The sequence below is a fragment of the Bos indicus x Bos taurus genome, chromosome 4, assembly GCF_003369695.1.
Source record: "Bos indicus x Bos taurus breed Angus x Brahman F1 hybrid chromosome 4, Bos_hybrid_MaternalHap_v2.0, whole genome shotgun sequence".
Classification (NCBI taxonomy): Eukaryota; Metazoa; Chordata; class Mammalia; order Artiodactyla; family Bovidae; genus Bos; species Bos indicus x Bos taurus.
Window position 1 is genome coordinate 18631227 of NC_040079.1, and position 24683 is coordinate 18655909.

Consider the following 24683-nt stretch of genomic DNA (forward strand, 5'->3'; position numbering starts at 1 on the left):
CACACACACACACACACACACACACACACACACAAATAGCCACTTCTTCATCTTTGTTTCTTGGTGAAAGATGCACATTAGAATCACTTCTGGGGATGTGGTCAAGACATTTTTATTTTTAAAGCTATTGGGTGATTTTGATAAATACCCCAAGATGAGCAACTCTCTTCCAGACAACACATTATACATAAGTAAATATCACAAATAAAGAAGATGTATAGTGTTTAAAATCCCTTCAAATTTTGCAGCTTTGGGGCTGCAAAAGATTTAGCTTTGAACATTAGATTCTGTTTCTTTTGGTGGATATAAACTCAGGTAGAAGGCATAAAGTAATGTACTAATTACTGATTTTTCTCTTCAGCATTGTTTCGGATAGAGTTGGAATTGGGAATGCAGAATATTTTGAGATAGATGCCGATCTATGACTGTTAATAAGGGTGAGAGAAGAAAAGTCAACAGGGTTTATATTTGTGGCTTAATTTGGCTACATTTACCAAAGATAACTGGAGCATGTTAAAGTTGGTAAACTTCTTAGCATGTGACTCAGGTCCAAATCAATCCCAGAACATATAGTAGATTGTTCTTTTTTTTTTCCAAAATAATATTCTTTTATTGTAGATCCTCCCTCAAAAAAACCTGTAATAAAAAAATCATAATTGATAACAAACCTTTTTTAATATAAAATACTCGGGTAACTTAAGATCCCACAATAGCAAAATATTTGACTGGTGAATTGACTTTATTGAAAATTAGCTTAACGGTTGGGCTCATTGCACAAATATTCAACTAAAAGTAGGATTTTTTTTTTTTTAAGTAAAGAGCAAGCACAGATAAAGAGGTAGAGTTTTAAACTTGGGCTTAGACAGTAAGTTGATAAAGCCTGTGGGAAGCAGGTGTGAGGACAAAGGTACTCAGGATTGCTGACATCTGTAAATAGAATCACTATGCTCATTAACAAGGAAGCCTGCAGGACAGGACAGTGGCAACGACTTAGTTATAAAACTTTATACAGGGAGCCTGGCTCTCAGAATCTTCCAGTAAAACCTCATTAATTTCAGTCCTGTTAATTTGCACTTCGTGATCATGCAGAGATGGTCAGCGATTTTCTTTTGAGTCTATGGAATCTTGTTTGCCAAGCAACTTACTGGTATAAACACAATTATCATGACAGTATGTTTTTGGTCTTAGGTAAATAAATTCTTCCTAAGCGCCTAAAGGGACCTAAGCAGCTTATTTCACAAGCCAAAAGTCCAGGTGCAAGTTAAATATGACCCCCATTAATTACAACAAAATCGCCTGTCTTTTACTTTTGGTCTTCTCTATCCTTGAAATTATACCACTCACCTCTAAACACTGTTTAGGATTTCTAAGTTTCAGTAGCTAAACGGCCTTTCTTCTCTCAGTCCAACTTAGTGTGCTTTTATTATTTTTGGCATTATCTTCATTGTTTAACCTTGAGGGACTGGGGAGAGTAAGATGTTTTCCAGATGGGTTTAATAATATAAAATTGGGCATTTAGTTGATGGAGTCGTGGAAGCAGCTCGTTCAAAATAATCTTAAGATATGTGGGTATGTTTTGTTTTTTTTTTCCATTTTCTCATTAGGACCTGCAGTCAGTTTCTTCTGGCTCCCAGAGAGTTCATTACCAGGTAACATATAATTGACTCTCCTTGTTTCTTACCTTCTGGCCAAAAGAAGTCCATTTTTCAATTAATGTCTCATTTGAATTAGATTCCACATCTTCCTTGAGGGGTAGAATTCACTCCAAGAGCCAAGTTGAAGCTGGCATTTTGATTCTTGTGCATTTTCCTGAAAAATGGACAATTCTAGTCTAGCACAAATTTGGGCTGTGGCTGTCTTCCCAGATCTTTTAGGGATTATAAAATGAAGTGCTTTTAGTGACAAATACTAGAAAGTGCAACTCAAACTAGCTTGATGGGGAGTCTTTTGCTTTACCTCACCACAAAGTTCAGATCCAGGGTGAATTTTGTGTACCATTTGACCACGGTTCAAACTCCATTTTTCTGTTGGTTTTTCTGCTCTGTTCTCTTTTCTGTGAAATTTCACCCCTGGACAAGATGTTTTCCTGATCCAAGATGGCTGGCAGGAGCAACCAGGAGTTGGGTTTCTCGTTTACAAACAAGAGAGTAAATTCTGGGCTTCCGCAACCATCAAACCAGCTTTCCAAAATGCAATCTGATTGTCCCATCCTGGTTTCATAGACAGAATCTAATAAACCCAGCCTGCCTCTCTCTAGTAACCCACCTCCAGTCCATGGGAGAGCACTCAGCTGCCTTTGCCCCAACATTCCCTGGGAGGGCAGTCTCTCCCTCACTTTCCCATCTCTGCTGTGTAGCACAGGCCTCTGCAAGCCATCCTCTTCCCGTTAGGTTTCCCAGGCGTGATTCAGACACCAGTGCACAGCATCACACCAAATTGTAAGGGGTGCATGCAAAGTAGCTCGCAGTTGTCCCACAAAAGCCCTTATCCCTGAGAAGCCCAGTACCCTTGCCAACTGGGAGGGGTGTGTGGAAGACACAGGATGCCAGTGACACCTTCCAAATAAATCTCCTAGACCCTATATACTTCCATGTGGGAGAAGCACTTAAAATGTCTAAATCGCAATTCCTGGTAGCATCTCATTCTGGGTTTTGGTGTCTATTATACTACCCCTGAAACTGCTGGTTAAACGTCATTTTGCAAAAACAATTTAAAGACCCCTGTGCTTTGTAGCCTCCAGGTAACTTTCTTCCTCAGGAGGTCAATAGCTGTGCCCTCAGTCAAAGCAGCCTAATTATCCTGAGGCTGGATGACAGAAGTGGCCCTGGTGTTCTTATTTCTTTGTCTGTTTATTTCTCAGAGAAAGTACCCCACTATCCCAGAATCCTGCCCTCCATCTGGCTCCAATAGAAAGGACAAAAATTCACTTAGATGTGTTTACTATGAGAAAATAAATTCTACTTCTGGGACTGTTTTTTTTTTTTTTTTTTTAATGCCAACCCTTAGAAGGCAAATTTCACTGTATTTTCTAGATAGAGCACAACCTTTTTTGTATCCATTATTTGCATATCTACCTAGAGTCACTACCTAGATATCATTTTATTTTTTAAGTGTTTTTAAAGACGAGTTGATTTCTACCCTTTAAGGATTGGCACTGCTAGCCATAGATTTCAAGTCTTTTTTTAGAATTTTTGATTGTTACACATGGTATTTTAAACCTTTGCAGCTTTATCGAAGCATCCCAAACATTTCCTCTAATTAGTTTTATGATGCATTTATTTATTATCCTGACTTATTCAATGTAGTCATTTTGGCATGAGAGTTTTGATATATGGATATTTTGTACTGTGTTTTCTTTATGCCGTGTTTCTACAAGTCTGCAGATAGCAGGGGATGGTTGAGACTCTAAAATGTGATAAGGACATTTATTTTATTTATTATTTGTTCATAATAACCTACAGAAGGATTAATGGTACTTATCTGTGTCAAAATCTTCCTGTTTTTGTTGTTTGTTTGCAGTCAGGTCAAACCCTGGTGTCAAAACTTCTGCATTATAAATGTCACTTCCAAAAGTTTGTGCACTGACCAGATAGGATGACCAATTCAACGATCAAAGATGAGTGTCAGGGTGTTACTTTGCACCACATACTTCCTTGAAGAGTTATAAAAATCAGGAGCCATTTGGGTATTAAGAGAAGGCTGGAGTAAGGTTGTCTAGGGACGCCCAGAATCTGCTCATTAAATAGGTAGTTTAACTGAGGGGAAATGATGTTTGAACTAACATGGCTGGAGAGTAGGGAGAAGGTGGTGAGGAAATTGCCTAAGCAGAGCATCGGAAAGCTGGTTAAGACAAGGAGTAGGGGGATATAAAAACATTCTCATTTGGCTGAGATTTACAAGCACAGACAGACAGGACTAGGAATGAGTTGGAGGGAGGGTGAATAAAGAGTTCTCTTTTAGCTGCAATGATTTTGATCTGCCTATTAGATGCAAGAGGTTTTGATGAGTAGAAAATTGGATGTATGGCTTTCAAAGCTCATTGAAAAATTCATTCCTCAACACAGAAATTTGAGAGTTGTTAGCAAAAGCAGCAGCAGCAAAGGAATGCTACTTCATTGAACCTATCAGGCTAGACATCACTTAGGGAGAGTTTTCATAAAGAAAAGAGCTCAATGTCATATGTGTCTAGTGAGTGGTCAAGAAGAACACAAGGTTAAGAGAACAATCAGTCAGTAAGAGTCATGGAGACAGATGAGTGGCTGGATAGCTGGAAATCAAGGAGAAGATGGTATCAGGAAAGCCAGAACTGAAACGTATTTCAAAAAAGGCAGAAGTGATGAAATAAGTCAAATGCTAAGGGGAGGCTGAGATGACATAGATTGATTCCAATATATTCCTGTGCGTATAAAATACATGGGCTAGAGGTACCATTCATTTTATCCAGAAAGTGACCAAACCAACTGGCAGGAAATTTAATACTAGATCTTTTGTTTCCTAAAGCAGAAACTGGTAATATCAGCATCTCTGGTCTTTGATTAGCGAGTGATTAGGAGAAAGACCTGTAAGGTGAACAACTGAAATGCTTTCTAATGACCTTTCTTATGTATGAGATGGAAGTAAATGTACTTAAGAATTAACTTTCATGGAATGAATAAACATCAGTAAGTTTGAAAACTTGCAAAATTCCTGTAGGCTCACTAACTTGCAGCTGGGATTTTAGCTGACTGTTTCCTAAGCCTAGAAAAAAACTCAAGAGAAAAACCAGGCTTTGGAAAGGTGTGAAGTCCCCGAGACACCTTATTAATGAGCTGGATGGCAGTTCCTAGCCATTGAAGCAATGAAGTGCTTTGGTTTCTTCCCTTCCCAAATTCATACTGAAATGCCAACAAAGCCCTAAGCCTCAAAATGACACCTTGTATTAACCTGACAAGGCCTTACAAGTTATACAAGAATATATTGGATATTTGTAGCCTGCTGAAAATTCCTGCCTGTATCATCTCTGAGGTCTAAACACAAAGCCCACCCCCCACCAATCCTAATGCAGCTCACGTAACCTGTAACTGGTAAAGTTATAACTTGATAAACAAAATGCATTGTGCTAGCAGATTCAGGTATTCCTGAGCTTGGCAGATAAGCTAGAATTCATAGGCAAATTGAACTTTGTCTACCTATTTAATAAGATTCATCTTGAGGCCTCCTACTGTGAAGTGATTTCTTCTCTGCTCCCTCCCTGGACTTAATTATATCTCTTTTAAACTCCAAGTTGTAAGGTTACTAAGGAATAGAGGCAGATTCAAACATCCTAGTGATTGTCAGCTGAGGGAGATTTGTCCCTCATATGGGACATGAGATTAAAAGACGGTTGCTCCTTGGAAGACCAACCCAGACAGCATATTAAAAAGCAGAGACATTACTTTGCCAACAGAGGTCTGTCTAGTCGAAGCTATGGTTTTTCCAGGAGTCATGTATGGATATAAGAGTTGTACCGTAAAGAAAGCTGAGCATGGAAGAATTGGTGCTTTTGAATTGTGGTGTTAGAGAAGACTCTTGAGAGTCCCTTGGACTGCAAGGAGATCAAACCAGTCAATCATAAAAGAAATCAGTTCTGAATATTCACTGGAAGGACTGATGTTGAAGCTGAAGCTCCAATACTTTGGCCTACTGATGGGGAGAACTGATTCATTTGAAAAGACCCTGATGCTGAGAAAGATTGAAGGCAGAAGAAGGGGATGACAGAGGATGAGATGGCATCACCAACACTATGGACATGAGTTTGAACAAGCTCTGGGAGTTGTTAATGGACAGGAAAGCCTGGCATGGTAAAGTCCATGGGGTTGCAAAGAATTGAACATGACTGAGCAACTGAACTGATAGGACAGTTGGGCAATTTGAATATTTTTGTGTGTCATGACTAGGGGACATGGAAGTATCAGAATCTACTGAGTAGAGGTCAAGGAAGCTGCGAAACATGCCACAATACACAGGGCAGTTCCCTGCCACAGAATTATCCATCCCCAAATGTCAGTTGTGAGGGTGTGAGAAGCCCTGAGTCATTCTGATGGCTCTCAGGACATGTGGGGACAAGGCCAATGACAGTGCTAGATGAAAAAAGTGGAAAGAGAGGGAAAGAGGAACAGCAAGAGACCAAGAGGTAAAGGAGAGTAGAAAGAGCTATCTATGGATACGCTGGCCCAATGGAACCAGGGACAGTTAGGGGTTTTGTAGACACTCAGGGTTTCACCATATGTATGGGTGAAGTTGGCACACAGAAGTGTGTTTTCAAACTATTATGAGCTAATAATTTGAGGTTTTAATAAATACAACGTGTGTGTGTGTGTGCTCAGTCACTTTAGTCGTGTCTGACACTTTGTGACCCCACGGACTATGGCCTGCCAGGCTCCTCTGTCCATGGGAATCTCCAAGCAAGAATACTGGACTGGGTTGCCATGCCCTCCTCCAGTGAATCTTCCTGACTCAGGAATCAAACTAACATCTCCTGCATTGGCAGGCAGGTTCTTTAGCGCCACCTGAGAAGTCCTAATAAATACAATAGGACTCAATAATAGGTGAAAATGGATCTGGTGATTCCTCCTCTTTAAGAATCAATTTAGTTAGAATAACTCCAGAATAGTTGGAATATTTCACTATAGATGTAATAATTTCAAAAAGTTCTTTCATCCTTTAGAGCCTCTGAGCCACCAGGGAAGACCCCATAAGAAAACACTCTTGGTCAAATCTGACTCTATAGCCATTTGTTCATCCTCTGATCTCTTTTTTTTACATGCCTAATCTTCTCCTAGAGGATAGGTTTGTTCTGTAGTGCATCGGAGCTCTGTCTAGTGCTGGGCAAACAGCATGTGTCAACAAATATTTGACTCATTCCTTTTCTGCTACTGGCTACCCTTACTCATCTCCCTCCTCTCTTTGAAGTTTCTCCCTCCTTAATTTGTGGTTTGGAGTCTAGAAGTGTCTGAATGGAGGAGTTGAAACCAGTTCATGGGAATCCTCCTGGGAATTAATTTATCTTAGACAAGGACAGGAGTTAGGTAAAGAATTTGAAGAATGTTGTTTTTTGGGTGCTAGATCAAAACTGTCAGAAATGGCTCAAATGGGGAATTAAAGTAAGACTTGCCTGGGGCCAGATTCTGTTTGCTATTACAAGTGAAAGCAAGACAGCTCTCTCTGTCTCACACACACACACACACACACAAATACATACACACACAGAATTGTTGTTGTTGTTGTTGTTAATGGAAGACATTCTCGCCAGAAAAGGGCTCTTGAAAATTTTGGAATATCTCTCATTTCCATCCTCTGCCACACCATCACTATTTCATTATCTTTCAAAACTGGCTTTGCAAATGGGTATCCCATTTCTGTACATTTCTTCTGCAAGAATCATGGGTAATAAAGGAGTAGATTTGATAAGAGATATTGCTATATGGCCTGGTGATGGAAAGAGAGGGAAAAATGAATGTGTAGATGGGTTAGATGCAGGAAATGTCAAGACCAGCAAAGAAGAAATTTGAGTGGATACATAAGAGAAATTTAAAAGTAGTAATTATTGACTAGACATTATTAAATGAAGCAGAAATTCCCAATTCAAAGGGACTTCTATTTTGTTTCTGCTTATATCTTCCCTAAATTTTATGAAAGAAAAAGAATTTCATTCTCAGTACAGGTGTAGTTAAATGCTAGGTGAATATTGCTTAATTGGATAACCTACTGGAGTATTTAATGGGGCTGCACAATCATGAAATTATGTGTGAATCAGCAGTGAGTAATTGAGTAAGTTTGGTGTGTGTTTGCCCGATAGTGGTTAAGGTAATTTCCTTATCAATTACATATAATTTATGCCAGTTGACTTTCAAAAATATATATCTGAGGAATGTCAGGTTTGCTTTTGTGCATGCTCTGTTTTTAGCATGAGAACAGATTTTCCATTAGAATATGTCAAAAGAGAAAATTCACCTATCAGGAGTTTGGGGAATTAGCAGTATTTGTTAATATTACTCATTTAAAGAGCATGCAGTTTTAAGAGATAGAAAGCATAATTACATCCAGGGTTATATCAGTCTGCCCACACTGTAGAGCAATGACGGTCGCATTCATCTAAGTCCTACTATTTCTATGAAGAAAAATAACAGATCACAAAATGAGCAAGTCAAGTATCTTATCTCTTTGATGAATCATTGATTTGGTTATGCTGTTTGAGAGGACAGAGAAGACAAGAAGCCCTAAACTAGTCCTGAAGGCTGTTGACATGGTGGTTAGTGGCACCACTCAGGGGATTATGTGACTGTCTTCAGAAATGTAGCTGCGTTCAGACGATCACATTTCTGAAGTGTCTACAATCAGTGTGGAAAGGGGCTTGCTTTTGCACTTTTGTGGCTCCATCAGAAATTGTCTTTTTATACTGACTTTAACGTGTGGAGTTCACAAAGCAAACATGTCTGGCCATTCTTCCGGCTGTCACTGTTTGGTGGCAAGGATGCTGCCAGGCCTGTCAGAGTGGATCCTTGTGCAATGGCTCCATGACCTCGTGAAATCCTGGGGGCCAGTCCTTGACCTCCTGGTGGGGCGATTTGTTTCCTTACTTCCCTCGTTTCCTGCTCAAGTCTGACTCCTGGCCTGCACTGCATTGCTGTTCACGCTCCTGCTGACCCTGAATCCAGGATTCTTAATGCCAGGGTCACCCACTCTACCTGTGTGCCAAGTCCTGTGTGAGGACACAGTCTGCCTGATATAATACCCGCAGTGTGTTAGCAATGAGAGTTGGTTAAGGCAAAGTCACAGCAAGTTTTTTATTATCTCCATACTAACATCACTACCACTTCTAGTCCTCTTTTTTGGTTAGGAGAATTGAGGGTGCAGATAGACAAACTGAAAAAGTTATGTGAGTACGGAAGACCTGCATCCCCTCTGTGGTCCTCATTTGTTTGGGTCCATCAAGAATGTGAAGAAATGGACAGATCTTGGCTTTGGGTTATTATGATTTCCTTTTTGACAATCTGTTCCTCTTAACTTCTGGTCCACTTTTAATCCATCCCAGTATATATTTGTCTTTGATGTTAAGGTTCTTAAGGTATTTCTCTTTTTTTTTTTCATGGAAAGGCATTTTATTTTAAATATAGCAGTGTGTACATGTCAATCCCAAATAACCAGTCTATCCTCCCGCTACCCTTTACCCCTGGTAACCATAAGTTTGTTCTCTTAATCTGCGAGTCTATTTTTGTTTTGTAAATAAGTTCATTTATATCAATTTTTAAAGATTACACATAGAAGTGACATTGTATTATATTTGTCTTCCTCTTACTTAGTATGATCACTGGTAGCTTTAGTTGTTTTATAAAAATGCATTAAGAATCGTAAGTTTCTTTAAATAAGATATCACTTGTGTCAAAGTATAATTCCCAAAATGTTAAACACAATTCTCATATAAATAGGTACATGTCAAGATTTCATGTAGCCCAAAAGCCAGTTCAAGAAAGAAGTCTATATTTATCTCTATATCCATGCTATATCACTTCTACATCTCTACATGTAAATTTTGCTACCAGTCCTGAGTGAGATCAGATTTTCCTCTATTCATTATTTAATTTGCAGAATCAACTCATGTAAAAACTCCATCTACCCAAGATTCCTAATAATGGGCAATTTTAGTCCCTGTTACTTTAGGCTAGTGGTTCTAAAACTTTGGCATACATCAGACTCATCTCAGTGATTGATGTGTGTCACCCCAGGGTGTCTGTAGATCTGGGGTGGCACCCGGAAATTTGTATTCCTAACAACCTCGCAAGCTGATGCTGCTGGCCCAGGGCTCATGCTTTAAGATTCACTGATTGAAGTAGAAGCTTTGCCCCAGGACCATGTGGGACAAGTTCAACCTCCAAAGAAGTCAGCACATAAACTCTGATTCGCTCTCTTCTTAACCTCTTCTTTGTTTCTCCCATATCCTTTCCCGTCCCCCTCTGTACACACAAGGTCATGCACAGCCAGCCTCACTCCAAGGATGCTCCTTCTAGTCGAACATCTCAGATTGCTAATAAAGGTCAAAGTCCCAGAGTCTTCCCACAGAGAGCTGCCCTCCCTCCTAATCTATACCGTTTCTGTCAGTTATCTCAGTTTCACTGAGTCCAGTCCAGAACACCCCAAATCCTCTTATAAATTAGCATTTTATGTTTTAAAAAATTGTGAGTGGCAGGGAGTCTTTTAGTAAGGGACATTTTTATACCTGTGTGGAGAACTGAAATGCAAATGACAGCCAGCTGCCACTAGGTCCTCAGCTTCATAAAGGGGAAGAAAGAGAGTTCCCAAAGGAAGTACATGTCCCAAGTTATAGAATTTATGAATGCTTAATGGAAAAATAGAAAACCTCCTGAAAATTGTATGCGAGAGTTGTTATACGAAATAAATCATTTCCAAGCAGAGCCCCTGTGGGTGTTTCCAGTGAAAACTTTGCTTCGATCTCTCACCAACGCTTTGAGTAGGAAAGGATGCTCACTTTTAGAAACAGGTGATGGGGCAGAATGTGGAGTAAGGAACAGCTCTCAGCTCATTCAAATGGAGCCATGAGGATGTGTGTGTGTCTTTCCAGGACCACGAAACCTCCTTCCCTAGGGCGCTCTCAGCTCAGAGACTCTCCCCACGGTGGTGCTTTCTAGATGGTGAGTGTTTCTGTATTTTCGGAGGGGTGGGGGTTCGGGAAGCCTCAGGGCAAAGCATTGATGGCTTGAGTGGACTCGTTTTCCGAAAGATTGTTCAGGAACCCTCCACGTGATTGGTACTTGCATCTCAAACAATGTGGACTTTCTGATATTGCAGCACACTTTTCTGAAGCTATCTCCCTCAAAGCAAGTCAGTTAACTCTGGCCAAACTTCTCAGCATTAAATCACTCAAGCTAACACGTCCCTTCCTGTGCCCCCTTTTCCAAAAATGAGTTGAGTGCCTGGTCTTCAATTCAGGCTGGTAGATGGATTTCATCAGCAGGGGGAATAGGTACTAATTTGCATGCTGTTTGCATATTTGGAACTTCCATATTATTTTCAGTAAGCCATCATCTCAGAATGAGTTACACATTTTTGTGAAAGGGTGGGCATTTTCAGTTGCATTCACATCTGCTCTGCTGAGCATGACATGTTGCATACATAGTAGGTCGGTCATTTTCTGGTTGGTTAATGTGGTTAATGAGTCCATTTTCCATCCATCCCCCTAAAGGCTGTCTAATCCCACTTTTCTGTGCAGTTACCCATTTTACAGTACATTTCTGCTTAGATACTCCCAGTGGGTCTGCTACCCAGTATCTCTCATCTCTGCGGACGTTGGGCTTTCCCTGTATGCCTCTCTTTTGTTTAGCTCTGTGTACATCTGAAAGGTTATAAATGTGGACAAGAGAATGATGGGCTGTGTGAGGGTGTGAACGTTTTATGAAGATGAGCACCCATATCTGTGTCGAATCTCATCCCCACACATTATGACATCGGTTTTCATTAATGGCTTGTCGGCTGCCTCTGAAGATATTTGGCACTGCTTTCCCTCCAGGTCCTTTATTCCCTCATGATGAGAAACATAGTCATTTGTTTTTCCTGAATCTGCAGAGGAACAACTTATATTTAAGAAAATTATGGGAATGTATATAAATTATTCTGTATGTAGTCTATTTTGTATATAGTCTTAGATAAAATTCTAAGTGTGGTTAATGGCGTTAACCTAGATACTACATTTACTCTAGAAATAGCTGTGTTTAAAATGCTTCAAGATTGCAGTCATAGTTAAAAGAACAAAGTAGGTTAAGTCCTTCTCAGGCAGGTATTCCCCGCTCTTGGTTTTAGAGGGTAAGAACCACGATTATCTTGCTTCTTAGCTTATTTCATTTGGAGAGAAGCTACTTGTTAAATGTGTATGATTTTTGAACTACTATTTGCATTTTGAGTTTTTCCCTCTAGTACTATGTACTTTGTAGAAAATCTATTTATAATATTTGGACTCTGTTAGATTTAAATGAGGAGGAACATAATTCTTTTCAATATTAGGAATAATCAGATTAATTTCTAGAAGCCCAGAGTTTATCATTAAGTATTTTTTCCCTTCAAACTACACACACAGCCCAATCCTTTATAGGAATGCTTAAATAATCTTATTTTTTTTGTTTTAGCTTTCTTCAGACATGGCTCAGGGACTCAGTTTTAAACTGAAATGATTCCTTTAATACCAGAAGTGGTCCCTAACTCTGCAAATTCAAGCTCTTTTTTTTCTAAAATGAGAATTGTTTCCTCAGAAATCAGGCAACCTACAGATTTTTTTTCTAGCTTTGTTTACTTGATAAATACATATCGAGTTTCAGCTCTGTTGAGGGTTCTGTGCCCATATCTTGAGACATAAAAGAAGAAATGAAACAAGTCTTTAAAGAGGCAGATATCTTGGTCTGAGAGTTCTCAGTGAGGAGAGTTTTATAAGAAGTGTAAACAGATTACAAATGTACATGGAAGTGGGAGCAACTGATTCTGTCTGGGGCAGGGAGGAAGGGGCTGAGGAAGGGTTCACAGGAGAGGTGGCATTCAAGTTGGTTCTTAGGACATGATTCTTTTTTTAAGTTTTTATTGAAATATATTTGATTCACAATCTTGTGTTAGTTTCAGGTGGTTCAGATATATATACACACACATATATACACATATACACACATTTATATGTATATATCTCAGATATATGTATATCCTTTTTCAGATTCTTTTCCATCATAGGTTACTGCAAGATATTGAGTATAGTTCCCTGTGCTATACAGTAGGTTGTTATTGAATGTCTATATTTTACATTTAGTAGTGTGTATAATTTTAATCCCAAGCTTATGAGTTAAAAGACTTAAATAGTCATGTGTAATGGGGAGGGCCCTTTTTTTATTTTATTGGTTGAGCCACGGGTCATGTGGGATCCTAGTTCTCCAACCAGAGATTGAACCTGTGTCCGCTGCATTGGAAACTCAGAGTCTTAACCACTGAACCTTCAGGCAAGGAAGTCCTGGGGAAGGGCTTTAGTGGAACAGCAGCCACAGAGACATGAAGTCCTGAATTTTTCTAAGTAGACTTAGGGACTGGCCAGTCATCCAGCAAGACTGGAGTGTCATGGTGGGAATGAAGCTTGTAAATTTGGTGCCATAACACAGGACTCTCTGAATGCCATATACTTTTTATTCCCCCCTAGCTACTTCTGCTGATCGCTTTTATCGAATAGACAGATCTCAGGTAAGATTTCTTGAACGTATTTGTGAAAGTGAAAAATTCCCAAGTAACTATACTAATATTACACATTTTTCCCCCAACAAAAACACTGAAATGTATACAGTTCTGGAATGATACTCATAGTCTCAGCCATGAGCTTGTTACTTGTCCTCACATGTTTGTGATTTGTGACCTCAAGGTGATATGGTTTGACCTTGAAAATGAGTCCAGAAGATAAGTAGGCTTGTCGACGTTGTCACCAGCCTGCACTCCAAGTTTTCATTCACACTGCTGTTTTACTGCTTCCTTGCCACATTTTATGCCTTTTTAACTTCATTTCTGATTGGCAAATTTACAACCTCAAATGTATCTGTAGGCTACTTATTTTCAGCTCACCACTTCCCAGAGTTTGGTGGTGAGAAAACAAAATGCTTATGCCCAATGAGGGCAAGTGGAATTTGGACACACACTGTCCAAATTCTCATGTAAAAGAAGGTATAGGATGGAATCCATTGATAAAATCAGTTATTAGCCATGCCACTTAGCTTTGACCAGATCCTGAGGGTGTAAGTCCAGGTCATTGTATGCACATGCTGGACCAAGTGGCATGTAGGGTGTCAATACTTGGATAGTATTTGGGAAAAAGAGGCAAGGCCATCTCTGCTTATACCTGACAGGATCCTGGTTAAAGAGGCCCAAACCAAGGATTCAACTCTCCCCTTCCTCAGCCTTTTGCTACCATGTTCCTTCAGGGAGGAATGCCACTGGTCAGCCCTCTGAAAATATCATATGCTGTGGTCATTTGCTATGTCATAAAATTTCAGTATTCCTCAGGACCAAATAGCTTTGTTGAGTTATTCTTTAAATGATGGATTTGAGCATCCTATAAGTCATCTGACAGATTTCTTTTCCTTCCTTAGGAACATTTGCACTTTGTAATGGAGATTTCTCAAGATGAGATTTTTATTCTGGACCCAGATATGGTGTTGTCACAGCAGGCGGGAACACCGCCAGGAATGCCTGACCTGGTGGTGGAGCAAGCCTCGGGGTAAGTGGGCTTATTCCTTGTGGTGAGACTGGTTGCAGGGTGACATCTATGTCTGGTTTGGCCTCATGCTTGGTATAGTTAATGAAATCAAACTGTTTGGATGTACAGGTTTTCTTGTGTTTCCTGAGGTCGCATTGTAAGTCGGTCTGTGACTGTCTGGGTAGAATCACTCTCCCACTCAGATCTGTATCATGTCTGAGCCGTCTTTACCCACCACATCAACACTTCCTGCCAAACTAGAAGGCACTAGTATTTGTGCATATACGTCTGGAGATGCCAGTGGTAAAGAACCCGTCTGCCCATGCAGGAGACTTAGGAGATCTGAGTTCCATCCCTGGGTTGGGAAGATCCCCTGGAGGAGGGCATGGCAACCCACTCCAGTATTCTTGCCTGAGGAATCCTGTGGTCAGAGGAACCTGGTGGGCTATAGTCCATGGGGTCTCGAAGAGTCAGACAAGACTGAAGTGACTTCCCACAGCACACAGCCCATGTACATCTGGAATGCCTAGATTATCACACTGAAAAATGACACAGGTGGTTTGACTTTTTTCCCCTCTTCCTCCTTCCTCTTCTTCCTCTCCTCCTTCTCTTCCTAATCCTTCTCCTTTTTTTTTTCCTGTATCCAGGCAGCCAGATATATATATATATATATATATATATATATATAAAACAATAACTATGAAATATCAAGGACTTATTAAGAGCCACATACTATGCTAAATGCCTATTTTATATCCCTACTATTATGTGCTCCATGCTTATTTCCTCATCAGTAAAATGGAAATGATAATACCTACTCAGAAAATTCTTTTTAAATAAATGAATTGAGGGATTTCCCTGGTGGCCCAGTGGTTAAGAATCTGCTTTGCAATGCAGAGGATATAGGTTCGATCCCTGGTCAAGGAACAAAGATCCACATGCCACAGAGCAACTAAGCCTATGCACTGCAACTAAGATACAAAACAGTCAAAGAGATAAGTTAATTTTAAAATAAACAAATGAATTGATACATGTAAAATTAAGGCTGTCTGTGGCACTTGGTGGACATTCATTACATATTATGTTATTGGAATCGTCATCATTTCACAATGACCCTGCAAATTTGGTACTATTACTGTCTTAAATCCATGTAAGCAAAATGAGGTTTAGAGAGTTTTTGTAACTTGGCCACTATTGTGTAGAAAGTAAAGGGAAAAAAATTGAGATTTATTCCCAGGTTTTCTGAAGCTAGAGCCCATGCATATTTTAACCACCATATTGAACCACCAACATATTAATATTTCTAGATTATTTTAACTTTCAGAAATATTTCTTTAGAGTTTTCTATGTGGCAGGTTAAGAAACAGCAGTGTGCAAGTGAAAACACAGAAAGCTTTGCCCTCATGAAGCTGAATGGTTTACTTTAGAGGTTTACTGGTACATAGGAGGTGAATAGTTAAATAAGGATTTCCCCAGGAAGCAGACACACATGGACTCAAATGGCGTGTGCAAATGTGTACACATACCTGTACAGTGTTAACAGGCATGTGCACTTGAGGTAAAACCCTCATGCCTGTTCATCCTGTTCACTAATTTGACCATGGCTGCTATTTCTGGGTATCTTCCGGTCTACCAGGCCAGCTGATATCAGGGGTACATACCAAGTCTCTGGGGAGCCAGGAAAAGATAGAAGTGGTGGCTAGAACAGATGGATGGCTGTGTTTAGGAACCAGAGCTAGTAATCCCAGAGCTGTTGTGTCGTGAAGGGACAGCCAACGGCCTGATGTAACCCGGAGAGTCCTGGAAGGGCTCGGGGAAGGCCGTGTGAGATGTCACGCCTGTCAGCTGTGGTTCTGCTGGAGTCTAGGTGTTCTCCTCTTGACGAGGTCTGGTTTGTAGCATTCAGTCTGATGAAGTCTGAGCCTATTCAGCCAAGCTCTCCCTGGGCTTTGTCCTCCCAGTCACTCGCTATTAGCTCTGGTTCCAAAGATAAAGTAGCCTGCAAATCCACAAGAACTTGAATCAGTTCCTTTATTTCTTTTTTCTTGCCCCCTCTGGAAATAAACTAGCAACAGGGATATGATGAAAGAGAATGGCCTACGTTTCTATAAGACATCAGTCACCATTACTTTTTTTTCACGTGGGCCATATGTTATAAAGTCTTCATTGAATTTGTTACAATATGACTTCTGGTGGGTTTTTTTTTAATGTTGTGTTTTCTTGGGCTACAAGGAATATGGGATCTTAGCTCTCCAGCCAGGAACTGAACCTGCACCCCTGCATTGGAAAGTGAAGTTTTAACCACTGGACCACCAGGAAAGTCCTCTGCCATTACTTCTTATCTGTGTCATATTTAAAATTACTTAATCTCAAAATTCAGTTTTCTCATCTATAAAGAGGGCAGCAGCGTCCAAACAGAGCCTGACTGTTGAAAAAATTAAGTGAACTAAAAAATGTGCCAAGTGGCTTCAGTCATGTCCAATTCTTTGCAACCCCATGGACTGTAGCCCACAAGGCTCCTCTGTCCTTGGGAATCTCCAGGCAAGAATACTGGAGTGGGTTTCCATTTCCTTCTCCAGGGGATTTTCCCAACCCAGGGATCGAATCTGTGTCACCTGCTTGCAGATGGATTCTTTACCACTAAATGCCACTTGGGAAGCCCAAGTAAACGTGAAATGCTTATAAATACCCCATAAAGATTAATTGCTCTCCTCTCGTTTGGAGACAAAACTCACCCTGAGAAAGGGCAGACGAAGTCCCATGCCTGACTTTGAGTGTCTGGTGTCCTTCTTTCTCCTAGAATGACGGACTGGTGGAATCCTGCTCTCCGGAAACGCATGCTGAGCGACAGTGGGCTGGGGATGATAAGCCCGCATTATGAAGACTCGGATCTGAAAGATTTCAGCCACTCCCGAGTGCTACAGTAAGAGCATTCTCTCTTGTCCTTGTGTCACTGGGCTTGCTGGGAGGGGATTCCGTGGGGCACTCACCGAAGGGAAGCATTCTCTTCTCAGTGGTGCCCTAGCTCTCTCCTGATTGTATCACCCTGTGGTTTGACATTTTCTTCACACGCACCCTTTTACCCACGTCAAGCTCTGATGGAGCCTCACTTTCCATTTCTCGTGCTGCTGAGCCTCAGTGAGACCTTGCACACGGACATGTCAGTACTTTGAACCTCAGCAGTGTTCGCTTCCCTAGAAGTGAACCCAGGGTTTACCAGATGCCATAGCGCAAGGACATGCCTGAGTGTGACATGAATAGTCTGGAAATGATGTAAAGTGTTTTATTTGTGTGAACGTTGGGATGGACTGTTAGCAGTCAGCGTCATGAATCTCCAGTTCCGAGCCTCTGGCTGTGCTGTGTGATGTGGCCAGGCGGTTTCGCTGGCTCACCTGCAGTGCCGCGTGTGCTGTGTTTTAGTCTCTCTGGGTAATTGATGAAGTGTTTGTTTATAGGTCAGAAGAGTGGGTGTGTTTTTGTCTGAGGGATGGGAATTGGGTTTTGCAACAGTGTTGGTACCCTCATGCCCTGTGACTCCCCCCTCCTGTCACCCCTCTATGCTGGACAGGTTCATGGTGCACCTTGTGGTCACAAACAGAATCATTTGCACCCATTTATTTATGCTAAGATCATGGCATCTGGTCCCATCACTTCATGGCAAATATATGGGGAAACAGTGGAAACAGTGACAGACTTTATTATTTTGGGCTCCAAAATCACTGCAGCCATGAAATTAAAAGACGCTTGCTCCTTGGAAGAAAAGTTATGACCAACCTAAACAGCATATTAAGAAGCAGAGACATTACCTTGCCAGCGAAGGTCCGTCTAGTCAAAGCTATGGTTTTTCCAGCATTCATGTATGGATGTGAGAGTTGGACTATAAAGAAAGCTGAGCACCAAAGAATTGATTCTTTTGAACTGTGGTGTTGGAGAAGACTTCGAATGACTGATGCTGAAGCTGAAACTCCAATACTTTGGCCACCTGATGTGAAGAACTGACATTCAAAAAGACCCTGATGCTGGGAAATATTGAAGGCAGGAGGAGAAGGGGACGACAGAGGATGAGATGGTTGGATGGCATCACCGACTCAATAGACATGAGTTTGAGTAAACTCCAGGAGTTGGTGATGGACAGGGAGACCTGACGTGCTGCAGTCCATGGGGTTGCAAAGAGTTGGACATGACTGAGCAACTGAACTGAACTGATTTGACTCCAGGCCAGACACCCTGTTGCAGGGAGGGGAACTCCTTTCAGTGACCAAGAGTTGACTCTTGTCTAACACTTGGAAACAATTTGTCCAAAGACTCATACATGTTGACAAAGCAAGAAACTCTATTGGGAAGGGGTGCCCAGGCAGAGAGCAACAGGGTAAGGGAACCCAGGAGGACTGCTCTGCCACGTGGCTCTCAGTCTCAGGTTTTATGTTGATGGGACTAGTTTGGGGGTTGCCTCTGGCCAATCATTCTGATTCAGAGTCCTTCCCGGTGGCTTGCGCATTGTTTAGGTGGATTCCAGCGAGAAGGATTCTGGGAGGCTGGTAGGACATATGGTCTGGTGTCTTCTCTCTCCTTTGACCTTTCAGTTGGTGGTGGCTTGTTAATTCCATGTTCCTTACCAGGACCTCCTGTTGTAAGATTATTCAGGCAAATAGTGACTATGCTACCCTGGCGAGGGTGGGTGGTTTTGGTCAGTGGTTTCCCCTAACAACCCAATCTCAGATATTATATAAAAGTTCATTGTAATTCAGGAGATCAGGCTAATTTCCAGTCCTATTCAAGGTCCTAATCGAATGGGGACAGTGGCATTGTAACTATGCAGCCTTACCTTTTTTTAATAAAATAATAAGGTTATTGAGATGCTCAGAAGCCTAGGGTTAACTGAAGAGGCAGGACAATGCATTGTTTATAAGACCAGAAACAATTTCAGTATGACAAAGGGGAGGAAAATGAGAAATCAGAAGCTAATTATTTTGGTGGTAAAGGTTCTACTCAAACACCCCAAGGGCAAAAGGTGACTTCATTTTAATTGCTTCTCTGTACTACCTCTTATTCTATTGTGTGAAGAATGGAAAGGAAAAAGTGAATTTCTATGGATTTTCCTTTTTAATTAAACCGTGTTGTTAGTTTCTGATAGCATTTTGATTGCTTACAATTCAGGCTGTTTTTTCATTTCTTTTGTATACGGAATTAAGGTTTGTGAATCAGACTGAGTCAGCCACCCACTGACAGCTAAAAAAGTGGCCATCTAGCTTCAGGCAGATTTATTTGAAAATTAGTTTTAATTAGTCATAGAATAGAAATTAAGCCTAGACAAACCAGATGTGTGTTTTGGTTATTCTTATATACAAGCTGTTTGCAAAAAGTGGAGCATGATCTCAATCTAGTTTCCAATACCCTGTTTTTCTGTATATAGTATGTTAGTGTGTCAATACATATCATGATATGTGAGATTATTTCTAAGACAGTAAATATTCTTTCCAAGAATCACAAGTAAATGTACACTTTATGTAAGAGCCAAGTTCTTCAAATCAACTCTTTTTTATTTGGATTTATTATCCTTTTAGGAATTTCTTTTCATTATTTTATTGATCTTCAGTTGGCAGCTACTAGTTTTCCTGAATATTTATACAACTTAATTCTCAAATGGGCTTCCCAGGTGGCGCTAGTGGTAAAGAACCGTCCTGCCAATGCAGGAGATATGAGACGTGGTTCGATCCCTGGGTTGGGAAGATCGGCTAGAGATGGAAATGGCAGCCCACTCCAGTATTCTTGCCTCAAGAATCCCATGAACAAAGGAGCCTGGAGGGCTACAGTCCATAAGGTCGCAAAGTTGGACGCAAATGAAGCAAATTAGCACATACACCAAGGTCTTAAGTGCACTAAAGCAGCTGATTTTTTTACATTTTTTTTTCTTCTCTCAAGTGAATTAGAAAACAAAACAGCTTTGGAACCTGTAGCTTCGAGTCTTTCCAGCTGAATCTCCAGATACCATGTAATAGAGACAAGTTGTCTTCACTGGACTCTGTTCGAATCTCTGACTCACAGAATGTATGAACAAAATAAAATGGTTGCTTTAAATCATTGAAGTACTTTTGAGAGAGAGAGTGAAGTAATTCAGTCATGTCCAACTCTTTGCGACCCCGTAGACTGTAGCCTACCAGGTTCTTCCATCCATGGAATTTTCCAAGCAAGAGTATTGGAGTGGGTTGCCATTTCCTTCTCCATGGGATCTTCCCCACCCAGCGGTGGAACCCAGGTCTCCCACATTGCAGGCAGATGCTTTACCGTCTGAGCCACCATGGAAGTACCTTACCTTAACCAAATTGTCTATTAATTCAGAAAACGTGTGCATGTGTTCATTAATTTCTTAGGAAGAACATCTCTTTATTTACTTCAGAGATCATCTTTGATACAAAGGGGTATAATTGTAGATATTCCATAGCAATATATATATTTTATGTACATATGTATCATAAGGTCAGTAATAGCTAGTATTGATACTTCCTGTGTGCTTTGTTAAATTATCCTTAACTGTTTCAACACCTTTTAAATTTCACATTGCTTAACAGATGAGTAAACTGGAAGCTCAGAGAGTTTAAAATATTCATCTTAAGTCACTCAAGATAACAAATGTGGAGACTGCTGTTCGAATGAGGTCTTCTTGACTTCTGACTTCATGCTTTTCCTCCATACCACATTGTCTTCCTGAAGGGCCAGTGCAAAGGCAGGGTGCCCACAACCCCAAGGCCCCAAAAGGATTTACTTTGGTATCTATCTTTTTTAGCATTTGTAAAGTGAAAAATTCTACAATCTAGGAAGGCTATGTATGCTCATTAAATATGCACAGCTGCAAATTTACCCACAAGTAAATATAGTTGAGAATTAATTTTAAAGCATTTTTTCCTTTAAAAAACAGACTGAAACAAAAATTAGAGATAGGCTTTTATTTTATTAAATATATATTAAATATGCTCCAGTCTAAATAAATACAAATATTATATGAAAAATACTAATGTGCCAACAATGCTGAAATATGTTATTGTTTTATGTTATTACTTGCATTAAGTCTTTCTATCCATAACATAGTACCATATCATAAAAATATATATTGTTTTATGGGTTTTTTTTTGGTTTTGTGTTATCTTTTTATCATTACCTGTAATGAACAGTGCATACACTTTTAGAGCTTGCCACTTATACAACATTGAATTTTTAAAAGTTACTCATATTGATGTTACCGAATGCAAGTTTGTGTGCCCAATGCACAGTGAGGCCATAAAAACCCGAAACATCAGTTTGGAGCAGAGATAAGTTTATTGCAGGGCCAAGCAAGGAGAATGGGTAGCTCGTACCCACCAAACTCCAAACTCCCGGAGCAATTTTATCAGAGCATTTTTAAAGGCAAGGTGGGTGGTGGGTGGTCCACAAGGTATGTGATCAGCTCATACACAGTTCTCTGGTTGATGATAATTGATTCTTAGGCACCAGAAAGTCTAAGAGCTACATCCTCATGATCATCAAGTAGTTAATTTCATCCATTTGGTGGTGGTTTTAGCATCTGAAAATCTCTGGAAATATTTCAGAAACTGTTATCTAGTTACTTCAGAGGAGCTACAGCAGAGGATATGGGGAAAGGAGACCTGTCCTGGGAAGGCCTCATAGGGTTCTGCTCAGTATGTGATATATGTAGATTTTAAGTCATTTTATTTGGTATAGAATATCGTGTTATACAAATATGCCATAATTTATTCCTACATTTAAATGTTGATTTCTAATATCTTATTATTTAAAAATACAGTGAACGTTCTGCAGTGTGTGTCTCTTACAGGGCAGACATGCAGATTCAGCTTTGCTCAATATTGCACAATTTACTTTCCCTTTGGAAACATTTAAAAAGCAGTATGTGAAGGAACCTGAACAATTAGCATAACATTGTAGGCACAATTGGCATCTGTTGCTTTTAGCTTTAAAGTCCCAAACCACTTGGAGATAGTAAAAGTTCAATTTTAACATCTTGTTCACTGTGTTAAATAACCCCCTCTGTAAAGAAATGAAAAGGAAAGTTTTAAGTTCTTGGAACCGAAAATACTGTTTGTCAGAATTTGCAGTAAATGGTAGAAGTGGTATTCACAGCATGATTTATGACTAGAAATCATTTATCAAGAGAAAAATGATGGCATACAAATAAAGCATTCAATTTGATAAACTGGAGAAAGAGTCCCAGAGTAGAGGACAAAGAAACAAGAGGGAAGAAAAATAATAGAGATAGAAATCAGTGACAAGGAGAACAAAACAGACAAAATAAATGATTAACCAATAATAAAAATTCTAAAAATTGGTTCTTTCAAAACAGACAAAATTCTAAGAAGATTAAAATATAAGAGGCAAACAAAAATGCAACTCCAGTGCTTCCCCAACTCATTCTTCCTCCTGCTCGGGTGACTCTTTCCCCTCTAAACTCTAATTGACCCAGCCAACCTCTTCTCCCCTCCGGGAGAGGAGCAAGGCTCAGAGTTTTAACTTTCATTTGTAAGATGCATCAACCTCTATCCCTCTTCAGGGAGTGCAAACAGAATGAACACATAGAATGAATTAGATTTCTGTTCTTACTGGAACTGATTACATTTATATTAAAATTCCATTGTAAATACATTGCAATTTTTAAAGAAAGATTTATAGAGTCATCTGTTGGCATCTGCAGGGAATTGATTTTAGGACCAAAATCAAATGGAGCCTCGAGTCCCATAGTCAGCTCTCTGTATTTGCAGATCAGCATCTCAGATTCAACCAACCATAGATTGTGAACATAGTATATGGTCTGTGATTGGTTGACTCAGGATTTGGAAATCATAGATAGACAGACATATGTATGCTTGTCTGTAATAACTTCATCCCTCTCCTGTTTTCAGTTATTTCCTTTACTCGTTTTTTTTTTAATTTAGGTATTAATATATGTAGATACTCTGTGTGTGTTTGTGTGTGTGTGTTGTATCTGCTTACACAGGTCCTCTAGAGGAGACAACAATTCCAAAGAAAGCTATACAACACATATAGGATCTTGAAATCCTATGAACACAGTTAAAAAAAAACAATTTTTATGAACCAATGTTTATAATAAATTGATGAGAAATAGTTGACTCACACTGTTACTGCTACGACCTTAATGAATTTGTCTTTAAAGATGTTTGAAAATGTTTTTCTCTGTGAACAATGTTTTCAGTGTCTATGAAAGTGCTAGTAAAATAACATGTTTCTGGAAACACATTTACTGTCATCATTAATTGTACCACAACAATTCATAACAAGATTATATTTTGACACAAGATTCATAAGGAAGTAATTAAAATTTTAGCAGACAGAATCTGTTTGATTCCTAAGGAAGACTTTTCCTGACTTTAGGATCTATGAGATTAAAGAAAAAATAGGCACTCAGTGGAAACTCTTATATGATCTTTTCAAGTTATCTTTGAGAAAGGACAGACTTACCACTGAATTAAATAGGTTAAGGGAAAACAGGTAAAGGGACCAGAAGATATTATTTAGTTTATGAATAAAAGTAGTATTTTCTAGGTCTTTTATCTTTTGGTTTGTGTGAAACCCCCCAAAATTGACTGAAGGAGATGCACTTGTTCTTAGTGTCCTCAAGTCCTGAGCCTGCAAGAGCTAAGGTAAAGGTCACACGGGTAGAAATAAAAGACACTGAGAGACAGCGTAGGGAACCACCCAAAGGCAGACGTTCAGTCTAGACATCCGTGTGCTCAGATGTCTGCGACCGAGGCAGGACTGGTGGATTTTTATGATCAGTAGAGCATTTCTGTCTCTATCAAGAGACAGTATTATCAAAAGTTGAATGATAAGGTATCTGATATGATTTATGATTTGGATTTTTGGCATTGGAATTTAAATGGATTCCATTGGATTGATTGGACTCTAAAAAATGGGTTGAGCCATTCAGTTAGTCATTTATTTTTTGGGAAAATACATATTCAGCACCTTCTAGGTAGGAGCTATATATGTGTGTGTGTGTGTGTGTGTGTGTGTGTGTGTGTGTGTGTGTATACGTGTGGGTGTATATATGTGTGTGTGTACACACACACTTAGGCATTGATGATGTAGAACTAAATGATAAATTATCATCTTTAAAGAACTTATATTCTATGGGAAAATATATTTATATATTTAGAGGAAATACTCAACAAACCAGTTATCATAGTTCCTTATGGCAAGTGTTATAATGGATATATGCATAGAGTGTTCTGGAAACAAGAGGAAAAAGAATTTGCTTCTCCCTCTAGATTTCACTTTTCTATTTTTATGTCAAAAGGATGAATATTTAAAGATTTAATGAAAATGTAAGCCTCTAAGGAAAAAGGAGGCTTTTTAAAGGGCTCTCTGCTTATTTTCTTCATCTTTTGCCCGTGATCAGAGAAGTATCTGC

General features: G+C 39.7%; 1 protein-coding gene across 2 annotated transcripts in view; it reads left to right on the top strand.

The window, feature by feature from the left end:
- The window catches only part of DGKI (diacylglycerol kinase iota), a 517513-nt gene that overhangs the window by 408935 nt on the left and 83895 nt on the right, over positions 1-24683 (top strand). For both annotated transcript variants that reach the window (XM_027538894.1, XM_027538896.1), the window contains 5 exons: positions 1605-1649; positions 10598-10667; positions 13202-13242; positions 14139-14266; positions 17046-17168. In XM_027538894.1, coding sequence (XP_027394695.1) covers positions 1605-1649; positions 10598-10667; positions 13202-13242; positions 14139-14266; positions 17046-17168 — 407 coding nt within the window. The remainder of the gene's footprint in view (positions 1-1604; positions 1650-10597; positions 10668-13201; positions 13243-14138; positions 14267-17045; positions 17169-24683) is intronic.